The sequence below is a fragment of the Thamnophis elegans genome, chromosome 3 (genome assembly GCF_009769535.1).
Source record: "Thamnophis elegans isolate rThaEle1 chromosome 3, rThaEle1.pri, whole genome shotgun sequence".
Taxonomy (NCBI): Eukaryota; Metazoa; Chordata; class Lepidosauria; order Squamata; family Colubridae; genus Thamnophis; species Thamnophis elegans.
Genome location: NC_045543.1, coordinates 59,875,371 through 59,888,967, shown reverse-complemented (window position 1 = coordinate 59,888,967; position 13,597 = coordinate 59,875,371). Strand labels below are relative to the sequence as shown.

Genomic DNA, 13,597 nt, shown 5'->3' with positions numbered 1-13,597 from the left:
TCTTGCCTCTGATGATATATAAATCCCGGCACTTTTTTTTAGTTTTCTTGTCTCCTGGTGCTTTCTGAAACAAGTCAGGGAGGCGGTGAACTGTACAAACATTTCATTGTGGTTATTGTCAGAATGCTCACAGTGTATCTATTTATGTTGTTAAAAACATTTTTTTCAAATTGCATGTAACAAAATTTAAAAGGAATTGGGTCATCTTCTGGTTTAAAAAAAAAGATTTTGGAGGAAAACTGTTGTCCTAAAATGCTCTACAAACTCTTTGTCTTTTGCATTTCTGATGTAAGTTCTATTTGGTGTAAGTACTACTATTTTAGATCTGTCAAATACATGATAAGTATTTGAAGCCTTCTTGATTTTAATTGTCAATTTATTCATTCCTGCACATTCTAATATTTATTTATTTTCATATCTTTGTTTTTTCCACTGTTGTGCAAACACTATTCCACATGTGTAAAATTAAATATGTATTTATTTCCTTTGAAATACTAGTAAGTAGTAAGCTACTTACCTTCTGTAAATAGCTCTTTTATTGTTTTGTGTACTTATTTTAATCTTATTTAAGTAGTAAGTGCACAAAATAATAAATTTCCTTTTTATATCTTCTTTTTGTAGATCATCCATAGGGGCAAAGAATTCAGTAACATCGTCTTGGCCACTCCCATCCGGTCACATGACCAGCAAGCCACTCCCACCCAGTCACATGGTCGACAACCACTCCCACCCGGTCACATGGCCGGCAAGCCACTCCCACCTGGTCACATGGCTGGCAAGCCACTCCCACAAAGCAGGCCACACCCAGAGTAGGTTCCAAAAAGTTTTGAAACCGATCACTGGGTCACATGATCAAAATTCAGACAATGTGCTGTTCAGATAGATATGGAACTTTTAAAGTTTATTTTAAAATGTATCAATAAAACATATATTTTAAAAAAGTTAATTCAGATACTTGGCAACTGACTCATATTTAGGACGGTTGCAGTGTCCTGGGTCATGTGATCACCTTTTGCTAACTTCTGTCAAGCAAAGTAAATGGGGAATTCAGATTCACTTTACAACCATGTTAGTAACTTATCAACTGCAGTGATTCACAATTGTGGCAAGAAAGGTCATAAAATGAGGCAAAAACAGTTCCACTTAGCAACATAAATTTTGGGCTCATTTGTGGTCATAACTCAAGGACTACTTGCATAACCTTCTGGTGCTTTTTTAAATAAAGATGCAGACCCCTTCCACACATAAGACCTATCCTAAAGCCAGCTGAATACAAATATAGGCATTTGCACAGAAGTTGGAAGTATTGGAATTCTCCAGTCCTTCTCCCTATAAGATCCCTGATCAGCTCCCAAATCTTCACCGATACCTAGAGGACTTTGTTGAATGAAATAAAGTAAGATACAAGGAAGTTTTAGGGATGCCTAACAGTTTTGATCATGAAAGATGCCTACAATGAGTTTGGGAAAGTTCCACTCTAAACCACCCCACTACATTAAAAGCCAGGACTTGGATTCAGGAGGACCTAGTATATAATGTGAAAGTATGTGGCACATCTAGATAGATAACACTTCAAATCATGAAATAAGTGGCATCTGATGGGCATTAGGATCATATTCCCTCCTTCTCTTCATCTGAACTTGGAAATAAAAGTTTAAAAGCTGCTGCTTCTAATTAGTGGCAAACTATAGGTTCCTATTACATATAAATGCAGCAAACTATGCTTCCCCAACTAACGTTTGTTGCATTTAAAGACAATAGGAAAATATGTATTGCTAATGAGGAACAGAAACAGTCTAATCTCTTCCCCCATTGAGGAAGGAAGGAAGGAAGGAAGGAAGGAAGGAAGGAAGGAAGGAAGGAAAGAAAGAAGGAAGGAGTGAGTGAGTATGCAAGATCAGGGCTACAATGTTTCTTCCCACTCTTCTAGTCTGTGGTTTGGGATAAGAACATTTAGCAACTCTACATTTTTCAGTAGGCAAAAGGACAAATATATATTTAACCTGCACAAAAGTTTCTAAACATTTTTAGGATTCTGGAGGCAGTGCTACCATTAAGGCTAACCTACAGCTTAGAAACTTTTGCTTGAATGCGCTTCCTAATTCTGCAGAAATTCAAATCAATGAATTTTTTTAAAATGGTTTTTGAAACGTTATTCTAGTTTGCGACTTGTGATATATAATTTATAAACAAAAGAATATATTGTCAATGTAAAAACTGTTGAAAGCTGTATGTGTTTTTCTATATTAACATTTTGTATTATGCACTGAAAGATGTGTATGTTCTTATGCTTTTTGTTAAATGATTATTCATCTAAAAAGGTTGTTTTATTGAGAATTGTGTTTAATGTCTCCTAAGGTTTTAAAGTCTAATTCTGTCTTATAGGGATAAAAAGCAGCATGACTAAGAACTGATCAAGAATCTCAAGAATTTATTCATAACACTGAAGCATAAAAGGCAGAAGGTTCTTTTAAAAAGTAATTAATTTTGCTGTGTAAATATGGCAGATCCTTCAGCGGAAGTACCTTTTTTTATGATGACGCAGCCAGAAATAATTGAAGTAAGTTGAAAAAGTTCTAAACTTAACTGTGCCCTTTCATATACAACTTTAATGCCTACAAACTGTCAGACTTCAGATATCTCAGATTTTATGTTATAAGAACATGTGATTTCCTTATGGCCTGAATGGCCAGTAAATTAGTAAGGATCTATTAATAGCAATCGCATTTAGACTTATATATTGCTTCATAGTGCTTTGAAACCCTCTCTAAGCGGTTTATAGAGTCAGCATATTGCCTCCCACAATCTGGATCCTGATTTTACCAACCTCAGAAGGATGGAAAGCTGAGTCAACCTTGAGCCAGTCACAATAAAACTGCTGGCAGTGCAGTATGTTAGCCTGCAATACTTTATTCTAACCACTGCACCCCCATTGCTCTTTCACTCAAATGATTGTGCTGAATTTCTATTTTAAAAAAAAATTAAGAGATTTTGCTATGAGGGAGCAATAGAGGTCAGAAGATATAATTGTGACTGCTGTGGATGAGATGCAAATCCTTTTGAAAGCAAACAAAAACACAACTAGAGAAACTTCTGAGATGGTAGAATTTGAAACATCTTTTATTTTCTTCTCATTTCAACACATGGAGTAAGTGGTGGTTCAAGACATAAGTTATATCCAATAGGATGCTTGAATTGTTTTCATACCTTTGCCTAGCCTGTCCTCGGTAATGTGTCATTAAAGAGATCGTTGTTTGCATTGTCACAGCATTCTATTTACACAATGGTTTTATATGTGAATATGATCAAGGAAAACCTAGCCAGCAAGGAAAACCTTAGGGCAGGGCTGTCAAACTCCCGGCCTGATACATCATGTAACACCGCCATGACAATGTGAGTTTAACACCCCTGCCTTAGGGCAAATCTACACAACCTCCTTGTTCTGGAGTGAGAAGAGACTACTGTCTTTTTCTCAAAAACATGTCTGCAGGACTCTGCCTATATCTCAGTGTTGTCCCCCAGCTAAAGCAGATCAAAGATGGTTTAAGATGCAATATTCTAAAAGTGTTTATTGAATATATTACCTGAGGAATCTGCATGTAGGCAATGAAGATTGTATTGATGTGCTTTGGGGAAGCAACCAGGGGTGGGATTGAAAAATGTTAACAACTGGTTCTCTGGGTGGGTGTGGCCATGGTGGGTGTGGCTTACTCGGCCTCCTGCATCACAGTGGGAGAGTGTTTTCATTCTTCATTCTTTTCCCTGACTACGTTCCCTGTCCCATCAGGCTCTCCTTACGTTAAAGTGTAAAATACACATAAAATGTATGTGTATTTCATATCTGACATATTCCAAAACAATAAAAGTAGCTCGTACATTATATGTAAGAACACTAACTCTACAACATGAAGATTGTTTGTGACAAAAACAAATGGAAAAACTAATTCAATTTATTGAATAGCAGAAAATATGCATTAGAACCAAATGATGTATTTCTTAGTCCCTAGATTTCTAATAAAGACACATTATCCACATACAGTAATGCAGTTGAAGCATGTGAGAGTTGGCATGTGCCTTAGAGATCGTCTAATCCAAACTCTTACTCAGACTAACTGAAGCACCCAGGACTGGTAGCCTTTGTTTACACACCTGTACAAAGAAGACTCTGTTGCATTGTAGAACAGTTTTATTATCAGAGAATTATTCATCATGTCCAATGAAATCTATTCCATTGTAATTTAAACTCGTTGCTTTTTGTCTTGTCTTCTCAACACTCTGTGGTTTCACTGTGTTGCAGTGGTTAAAGAGTGAGACTGGCACTGGAGAGACCCAGATTTTAATACACTGAAATTAGCTGAGTGGCTATGGGCCAGTCACCTCTCTCAAACAAACCTACTTCACAAAGTTGTTATGTGGTGGGGAGGGGAATGGAGGAGGGAATGCAATGTTCAACGCTCTGAACTCCTGAATGAAAGACGGGATACAGTTATACAAATAAATAAAGAACTCTGACACAATTTGTCCCATCCTCTATATTAGAACCCTTCAGATATTAGAAGACAACTGTCATATCACCCCACAGTCTTCTCTTCTCCAGACTTGAAATGCACAGTATTTCCAGCAGTCTCTTATAAATTTTCTTTCCAAGCCCCTTCTTGATTGCTTTCCTATAAAGGTAAAAGTTTCCCTCACACATATGTGCTAGTCCTTCCCAACTCCAGGGGGAGCTACTCATTTCCGTTTCAAAGCTGAAGAGCCAGTGCTGTCTGAAGACATCTCTGTGGTCATGTGGTCGGCATGACTAAATGCCAAAGGCTCACGGAACACTGTTGCCTTCCCACCAAAGGTGGTCCCTATTTTTCTACTTGCATTTTTACATACTTTCAAACTGCTAGGTTGGCAGAAGCTGGGACGAGTAATGGGAGCTCACTCCCTTATGTGGCCCTAGGGATTCAAGCGCTGATCTGCTGACCTTTCTGATTGACAAGCTCAGCATCTTAGCCACTGAGCCACTGCATACCTTTCCTATAGACATCCTCAAATTTGTCAGCGTCCTTTCTAAAATGAAGTCAGTAGGAATAACATACTTTATAACCATTTTTGGGAACTTGAGCTTTTGGATAAGATTTTTGCAATAAATATTTTGGTATTTAAAGTATTGCATTATTATTTTTGACAGCCAGTTTGGAGTAGTGGTTAAGGAATCAGGCTAGAAACAAGGAGACTGTGTGTGCACAAATCCATCTAGGAGACTTTGGGCCAGTCTCTCTCTCTCAGCCCTAGCAAAGAGGCAATAACAAACCATTTTCTGGGACTTGTCCACTTGCAGGAAGTCACTAAGGGTCAAGACTGAATTGAAGGTGCATGCATATGCATACACATACAAACACATACATAGATAGATACATGCATATAATTTCTCTTCCTTGAAAGCTCTCTATTATGGGTCAGGAGGATGTTATCATATTTTCTGCCTGGTTTTGTCTGCAGCACAAAATAATATTTTTATGGATACTGTATTCTTACACACATGATCTCAAGTGGATCCTCAGGCTGACATTCCTGAATCTTAGAGCATGTTTGCACATTCTTCACACATGTTGCCATTCTTCTGCCCCCCCCCCCCCTTTTGTGTCCTTTTGTATAAGTCATACTTTTCAGTCTTGGAATTTCATTTATAAACTTTGTCCCAGCAGCTTTCAGTAATACCTACTCAGTCATAATTTGCCTTTCAACAGTAAGACTTCTAATTCTTCCTGTTTATTCCTGATAAGTTATGCATTTGTGCCAAGGAACTGGACTCCCTGGGATACGTCATTTGATTTATTCCTGATAGTAGTCACATGCTTGTGGCTCTGTTCCTCCATAATCTGCATATTCCTCCCAATCCCATTCTTAGTACTCAGCAATCATAGGTGCTCCAACAATGGAGATTTTTAAGAATAGATTGGACAATCATTTGTCTGAAATGAATAGATTTTGCTGCTTGAGCAGAGGATTGATTAGAAGACCTCCAAGGCTCCTTCCAACTCTGTTATTCTGTTCTGTTATTCTGTCTGCTCTGTTCTGTTTTCTGTTCCTTACACAATTGATTTTAAAGCCCTATGGATTCAGTTTCCAAGGTACTTTCCAGACTGGTAGAATTCTTCCCAGTCTGGTGAGGTATAACTTAACTTTTGCTAGGAATCCCTCAGTGTGGAAATATATCCCAGCATCAAATATCCAAACGATTCCTGTCTACATAGCTGCTAGACGTCTCTCTTCTTGGGTCATGCTCTTTGTCCTGAAATTATAAAGAAAAAACATCTGGGTGTCCAGCTTCTTCGTCCTGTTGCCAATAATTTTGTTTGCTCTTGGAATGTCTTCATGGCTATAACTGGCCACGTCATTATTCCCACATGAATCAATAAGTCAGACAGAACTTTGAAAATAAAAGATGATCACAAGTGATTTCTTGTTCTTAACACTTTCATTGGCACACACAATAAATACTTCTGCTTTTTAATCTTCGTTGAATGTTAATATTGAAGGTTTCTCCTCCGTACTTTTGCACTACAAAGACTAAAACATCAAACATAAGATCTTAACATCCCATATCAATCAACGACCTTGCCTAAAAACCCTCTTATCTCAAGGATTAAAAAAAGTATTCCATTTCCTCTGGGACCATAGTTTTAACGCTAAGTTAATAGCTAGTTTTTGTTTTGTTTCCCAAATAAATTTATTAACTATTCTTTGTCAATCTCACAAAAGTTTGTCTGGGACTAAAAGTAGCTCCATTTGAATTTTTTTTTAAATACCTTGGGTAATCATTTTAATAAGCATAACTGATATTAACCCAAGACAGTTTTAAATTTTTCTGCCTTTCAAAATATTGAATTTCTCTCTACAATTTGGTGTTACTATTTTCAAATGAATCTTTAATTGTCTGTCAAATATAGTCCCAAATGTTTTGTTGAATCCTTTATTTAGTGACAACCTGACTCTTTCTGCACAAAGCTTTCTTTTTCTTGGAATAAGTGTCTTATCTTTATATTTACACACTCATATCTTCAGAATTTACTGAAAGTTTTGTTTTAGTTAGCTGTTTATTGCATTTTGAAGCAACATCATGATGAATAATGCATTGTCTACATAGCATTTTGATAAGAGAATGAATTTGGTTCTATAAATATACTAAACTAATTGATGGATTTTACATTTTATAATTGTGAACTTTTATTTGTTGATTTTTTTTTCTTTATCCAGTGCTCTTTCCCCTCTGTTCTCTATTGCAGTCGCTATTTATTCTGATCCTTAAATGGTTTAACAAAGAGATTATTAAACATTAAAAAGTCAGGCTATTGGTCTATTTAGTTCACTATATGGATGATGACTGATATTCCAGACAGAAGTTTTTCCAACTGTTCCTGGGGTTGCTGGCATTGAACCAGAAAGCTTCTACATAGCACATTCACTTTACTATTGTACTGTATCTCTTGGATAAAAAAAATAAGTAAATAAGCAAACTTGTGTAAGGTTTATGCACAAGCCACCAGACGGTTCAGTTGATTAACACAACCCCAACAAGCAAGTATGCTATAACATCTCTATAATCTATAGGAATAAAAGGTTTGAAGTATCCCTTTCAGAATGTTTGCATTATACTTTGCGTTATAAGTTATATCCATCTGTCTTTTCTTAACTCTGCCTAAAAAATATTCTGTTTTTCCCCTTTCTTAAAACGTATCTTTTTTTAACTCTGTGTGTGTGTGTGTGTGTGTGTGTGTGTGTGTGTGTGTGTGTGTGTAGTAATTTCCGAATGCATAAATAGTAAGAAAGGTCAGCATTTTCTTCCATTTTTTTTAATGAGTGGTTTGTGGAGGATTTAATCATAGTTTCCAACAGGGACAGTGGCTGTTTGTAATCATAGCTTCCAATGAAATCTGTGACCTTTTGCATAAGTTGTATCACTCCCCCCCCCTTTTTTTTTTTTACAGTAACACACATTCCCTTTGCTCTATGGATTGTCCAGTCTGGGAGTTGAAATACAGACATCTTACAGTTGCTGAAGTTGAGAAATATTGCTCTAGACAAAAAATTACACAATAGTAGGCATTATTAGAAAGGTTACAAAAAGAAACAGAATTGTAATATGGTATAATACTCTCATAGTTTTGCTCATTTATTTCTTATTGAAATAATAAATGAACATCTAAATTGTACATTTATGCCAAGGGCTGAAGTTTTAGGAAGGTAGTGCAAAGTCTGGATGGACATGAAGATATAATGCAGGAAGCAGAATGGATATCAGAAACTGTGGTATTCATCTTGCCCCAAAATACAGTCTATAGCTCTCTAATTTCTGGTGGGCAGCAGTAGGAGAAACACACATTTCCAAAAAGAATAAGAAAAATATTTTAAGCCTAAAAGTTTAGCACATTAACAGTCTCTAACACACAAATAACAGCTGTCTTTTTTTTCTTATTGCATTTATGATAAAGCTTCAATCTGTATTATTAATAATTTTACAGAGTTTTAAAAACATAGAAAATAATGAGTGGTTTGCAAAAGAGACACTTATATAAAATGAGGTAAAAAGTAAAAAGCACAAGTTAACAGGAATGTAAAAAATACAAGCGAACATTATTTTAAAACAGAAGAAAAGACCTCGGTGTAGAGAAGAGGAGATGGAGATATATAAATTTTACAGTTCCCAAATGAGGCTGAATGGCAGCAAGGGTCATTGTAATGATAACAGATATTTGCTCCTGACTCTCTCACAACCACCACCCATCTCCAACATAATTTATCTTGTAAGTTACATACCTCCATACTGCTTTAACAAAAGACAACTCTGAATTTTGTCCCTTCTACTACACATTCACTGCAAACCGGAGCACTGTTTAATTTTTCAGCCGTTGACCTTCTAACACGAAGAAAAGAAAGAAAAATTAGCTGATTGTATATGAAGAAAGATCAGCACTTGCAAAGTTAATCTGGATATTCCCTGCCATCAGCACTAATTTTGACCAAGATGTTGTTTTCTATAGTTTTCAGACTGATCATTCTTCATAAATACAATTATGAAAAGGTTCAGCAAGAGAGAGACGCCCTCTTCATGGGTTCTTTTGTGAAGGCACCAAATACGAGCAGGTACATTGGGAATAGATACATTTAGTACTCTGCCTCTCCTAGGCCATTCTCAGTCCATTGTACATATAGAAGGGATTGTGTGAAAAGGAGACCCTATCTGTTAATTTATATAAACTTATGTCCATAAAGATTCTTTCTGAGATCTACTCATAAGAACATTAAAATACTGATTTTTAAAAGGATTCCAACATTCTTGCTAGAGCTTTCATGGTTCGAGCTAATACTCTCTGCAAAAAATCCCATGGCTATCACAAGGTTGAACAAAATTGCGAGCAGAAGAATTAATCTGCTTCCTACCTGCAGAGCTTTCATGAAAAGAAGACATTGGAAGAGGAGTGCGGTGAAGATAGTATCATTGTAAAAGTTCATTTCCTGAATATTCTGTTTTTATACCATGTAAGAAATGGGTACATACAGCAGAAAATTATATCAGCTTTAAAGGATTTTAGCAAATAATTTGTTATTTTTACATGACAGTATGAAAGTGGCAGTAGGTAGTTTTCTCCAGCATCCATGTCCATTAGTCGAAGTATCTTAATAATAAAGAATGAAAATTTCAAATGTGATGACAATAAAGTACTTTATTTAACTTCTGTTAATTTATATAACTTACTTCCACCAATGTGACCTTCACAGAAACATTTCATTGTCATTTTCAAAACATTTTACAGCCCCAATTTCAGACTTGAAATGTAATCACAATCTCCTTTGCTTATAAAACTGCTTCAACATTCTAGAGCAGCCTAGGTAAATTTAAGACATTCCCCAATGTTGACTGAGGAATTCTGGGAGCTGTAGTCCAACACCTCTTAATCTCGCTAAGGTTGGCAAACATTGCTCTAGAGCAGCTTGTTTTTCTCTGACGCGTCAGTATTTTCTCATTCTAACTTCAGATTCTGCTTTCTCTTCTTTTCCAGTCTGCAGGCATGAATGAACCTCAGTGCTACTACAATGAAACCATTGCCTTCTTTTATAACCAAAGTGGGAAAACACTAGCAACTGAATGGAACACTGTGAGCAAGCTTGTAATGGGACTTGGGATTACAGTTTGTGTTTTTATCATGCTAGCCAACCTCTTGGTGATGGTGGCCATTTACGTCAATCGGCGTTTTCATTTTCCTATTTATTACCTAATGGCTAACTTAGCAGCTGCTGACTTCTTTGCAGGGCTGGCATATTTTTACCTGATGTTCAACACAGGACCCAACACTAGAAGATTGACTGTCAGCACGTGGCTCCTTCGTCAAGGACTCATTGACACCAGCCTGACTGCTTCTGTTGCCAATTTATTGGCCATTGCCATTGAGAGGCACATCACCGTGTTCCGTATGCAGCTCCATACGCGGATGAGTAATCGGCGAGTGGTGGTGGTAATTGTGGTCATCTGGACTGTGGCCATTGTCATGGGCGCTATACCAAGCGTTGGTTGGAATTGTATCTGTGATCTCGCTCACTGTTCTAACATGGCACCACTTTATAGCGACTCTTACTTGGTCTTCTGGGCTGTTTTCAACTTGGTCACCTTTGTAGTCATGGTGGTCTTGTATGCTCATATCTTTGGATACGTGCGCCAGAGGACTATGAGAATGTCAAGACATAGTTCAGGGCCTCGCAGGAACCGGGATACCATGATGAGTCTTCTAAAGACTGTTGTCATTGTGCTTGGTAAGTATCTTCAGATGTGATTTCTTCTATTCCCTCCTCAAAATAGACAGCCTGCATTTCATGGAAATGCTATGTGTTGCTTCTAATGTTCATTTTATACTGTCAGGATACAGATCAGTGAAAAGCATCATCCACATTATACAGTCTATTTTCATGATGTATAAAAATGTTTAGACTCTGTATCAGTAAAATAAAGTGGCTTTGGGTCCAGTAGCTCTCCAGTTCTGCAAATATTCCGTCTTTGGTTCTGAAGGTGGGCTTGTTTCCTTGTGTGCGGCTGATTTCTACTCTGGGAGTTCTGTAAGACATAAGACCCCATTGTGAAATTGTGGAAGTTGAAAATAGTTCTACTTGTTGTTACGAAAGGCTTTGCACAAATTCATCAATTGCAATCTTTCATGGAGAGAAGATTTTGTTCAGTGTTACTGATGACCTCCATTGTGGATTATTACATTGTGTTCCCCATGGGATTGCTCCTGAAGACTACCTGGAAACTTGAGCTTTCTGTCAAAGTGACACAAGCAGTTGTAGGTTATACAGTTATACAATAGCAGAATTGGAAGGGACCTTGGAGGTCTTCTAGTCCAACCCCCTGCCTAGGCAGGAAACCCTATACCGTTTCAGACAAATGGCTATCCAACATCTTCTTAAAGACTTCCAGTGTTGGGGAATTCACAGCTTCTGGAGGCAAGCTGTTCCACTGATTAATTGTTCTAACTGTCAGGAAATTTATCCTCAGTTCTAAGTTGCTTCTCTCCTTGATTAGTTTCCACCCATTGTTTCTTGTTCTACCCCCAGGTGCCTTGGAAAAGGTGTTAATCAACCAACCCATGTCTCACCTCTGCTCTGCAAACTGTACTGATTGCCAGTTTGTTTCTGGGTGCAACTCAAGGTGCCCATTGTCACTTTGAAAGTCCTTTACTGTTCGGGACCTTTATGGTTTAGGGCCTGGATATTTGCAGGTCCATTTTCTCTTTGTTGTGTCTACCTGTCTTTAAGAATTGGAAGAGAAGGCTTCCATGGTGGCACAGTGGTTAGAATCCAGTACTGCAGGCTATTTCTGCTGACTGCCGGGGGGTTGGCAGTTCAATTCTCACTGGCTCAAGGTTGACTCAGCCTTCCATTCTTCCGAGGTGGCTAAAATTAGGACCCAGATTGTTGGGGACAATAGGCTGACTCTGTAAACTGCTTAGAGACGGCTGTAAAGCACTATAAAGTGGTATATAAGCCTTAGTGCGATTGCTTGCTCTGGGCCCCAACTCTTAGGAAATGAAATTGGTAGGTCCCCATGAGTTATTTATTACACTTATTGTCACTCCCTCTATGTAGACCAGACCAGAAAAACATCTCCACAAAAAGGCTAAAACTACTTTTATACCAATTGGCTACAATAACAGAATCGTGCAAGTCTGATTATGCTGTTCCTCCCCCTCCTTATACTTCAGTGAATTAGGGAGGCACCTGTCTAAGCTGAAGGTTATTTGGCTTTTCTGGATCTAAAAATGCTTCAGCTCCTTGTTATCTTGCAATGGAGCTTGCATATCTCTGCCAAGGTCATCCTCCATACTCACTACAGTTGTATTATTTAGTAATGATTAGTTTTTAATCTTAACTACCGTTCTAGTTCTAGGATCCGTAAGCCATGCAGAGTCAGGCAGATTTATTTATTGCATAAGAACATAGGCCTTGTAAAAAAAAATTAATAATTTAATTCAAATTTCTAATACTACTGGGATAGCATGGAAAGGGGATTCCCTTCAGTGGCATCTTTGCCAATAACATCACTCCTGTATGTTGTTTAGTAGTAGTCATATCTAACATATCTGTGAGCTTTCCTAACCTTGTGACTACCTGCCTCCTCGGGTTGAGGTAGAGGATGAATGAATGCTGGTAGAGGAGAATATTTGTGGCTTAAGGTTGAAATGAGGGTCCTTAATGCTCTCTGAGCTTGGTTGTTTCCTTGCAGATGCTTCATTTATTCATCAGTGCTAGCACTGATGATGTTATCTGGTTGGGTAATGAAACATTTGCAGCTAAGTTCAGAGAGCACCAAGGACCCCTTGGAGAGTGAATGGCTTAAGGTCACCGAGTGGCATTTTGTCCAAAACATCCCGCCGGCCAGCTGATTTTTGGGTCTTTGCGGGACACACACACACATGTGGGAGAGATGGGGGATTATGTGCGCATGTGCAGGGGAGTCACGGGGGGTGCGGCCTGTCCCCCTCTCCAGCGGCCCATTTTTGGTCCCAGGAGGCTGCAGGGATGCCTACTAGGCCCAAAAGAGGACATAGAGGACTCATGTGTATATGCCTGGGGGGGGGGGAGAACATTGGGGTGTCATGCACATATTGCATTATGGGTGTGAGCACGTGAACACACGCTCTTTCTCACACTTTCTGTATGCGACGACAAAAAGGTTAGCCATCATTGTTAGATAACATGAGGTTTTTTTAAAAAAAATAAGAGTCCGTTGGAGTTGGGCTGTTAATACATTTGAATAAATGAAGGAAGTAAGGAATTCATCTTGTAGTATTATGGTATTATCATGCAAGAGATTAAGGTGTAATATTTACATAAATAATAGAATATTAGCTGAAATGTATTATTCACAATATAGTAGATCACTATACAGTGAATTTTGCCCCATTTTACGACCTTTCTTGCCACAGGCATTAAGTGAATCACTACAGTCAATAGGCTAGTAACAAGGTTGTTAAGTGAATCTGGCTTCCCCATTGATTTTGCTTGTCAAAAGGTTGCAAAAACTTGACCTTGGGGCACAGTAACGGTCATAAAT

At 37.9% G+C, this 13,597-nt stretch overlaps 1 protein-coding gene across 1 annotated transcript in view; it reads left to right on the top strand.

Moving 5' to 3' along the window:
• Nucleotides 1-13,597, top strand: part of LPAR1 (lysophosphatidic acid receptor 1) — a 72,622-nt gene that overhangs the window by 29,342 nt on the left and 29,683 nt on the right. The window contains exons 2-3 of the mRNA XM_032212511.1: nucleotides 2,386-2,560; nucleotides 10,053-10,800. Coding sequence (XP_032068402.1) covers nucleotides 2,501-2,560; nucleotides 10,053-10,800 — 808 coding nt within the window. The 5' untranslated portion in view covers nucleotides 2,386-2,500. The remainder of the gene's footprint in view (nucleotides 1-2,385; nucleotides 2,561-10,052; nucleotides 10,801-13,597) is intronic.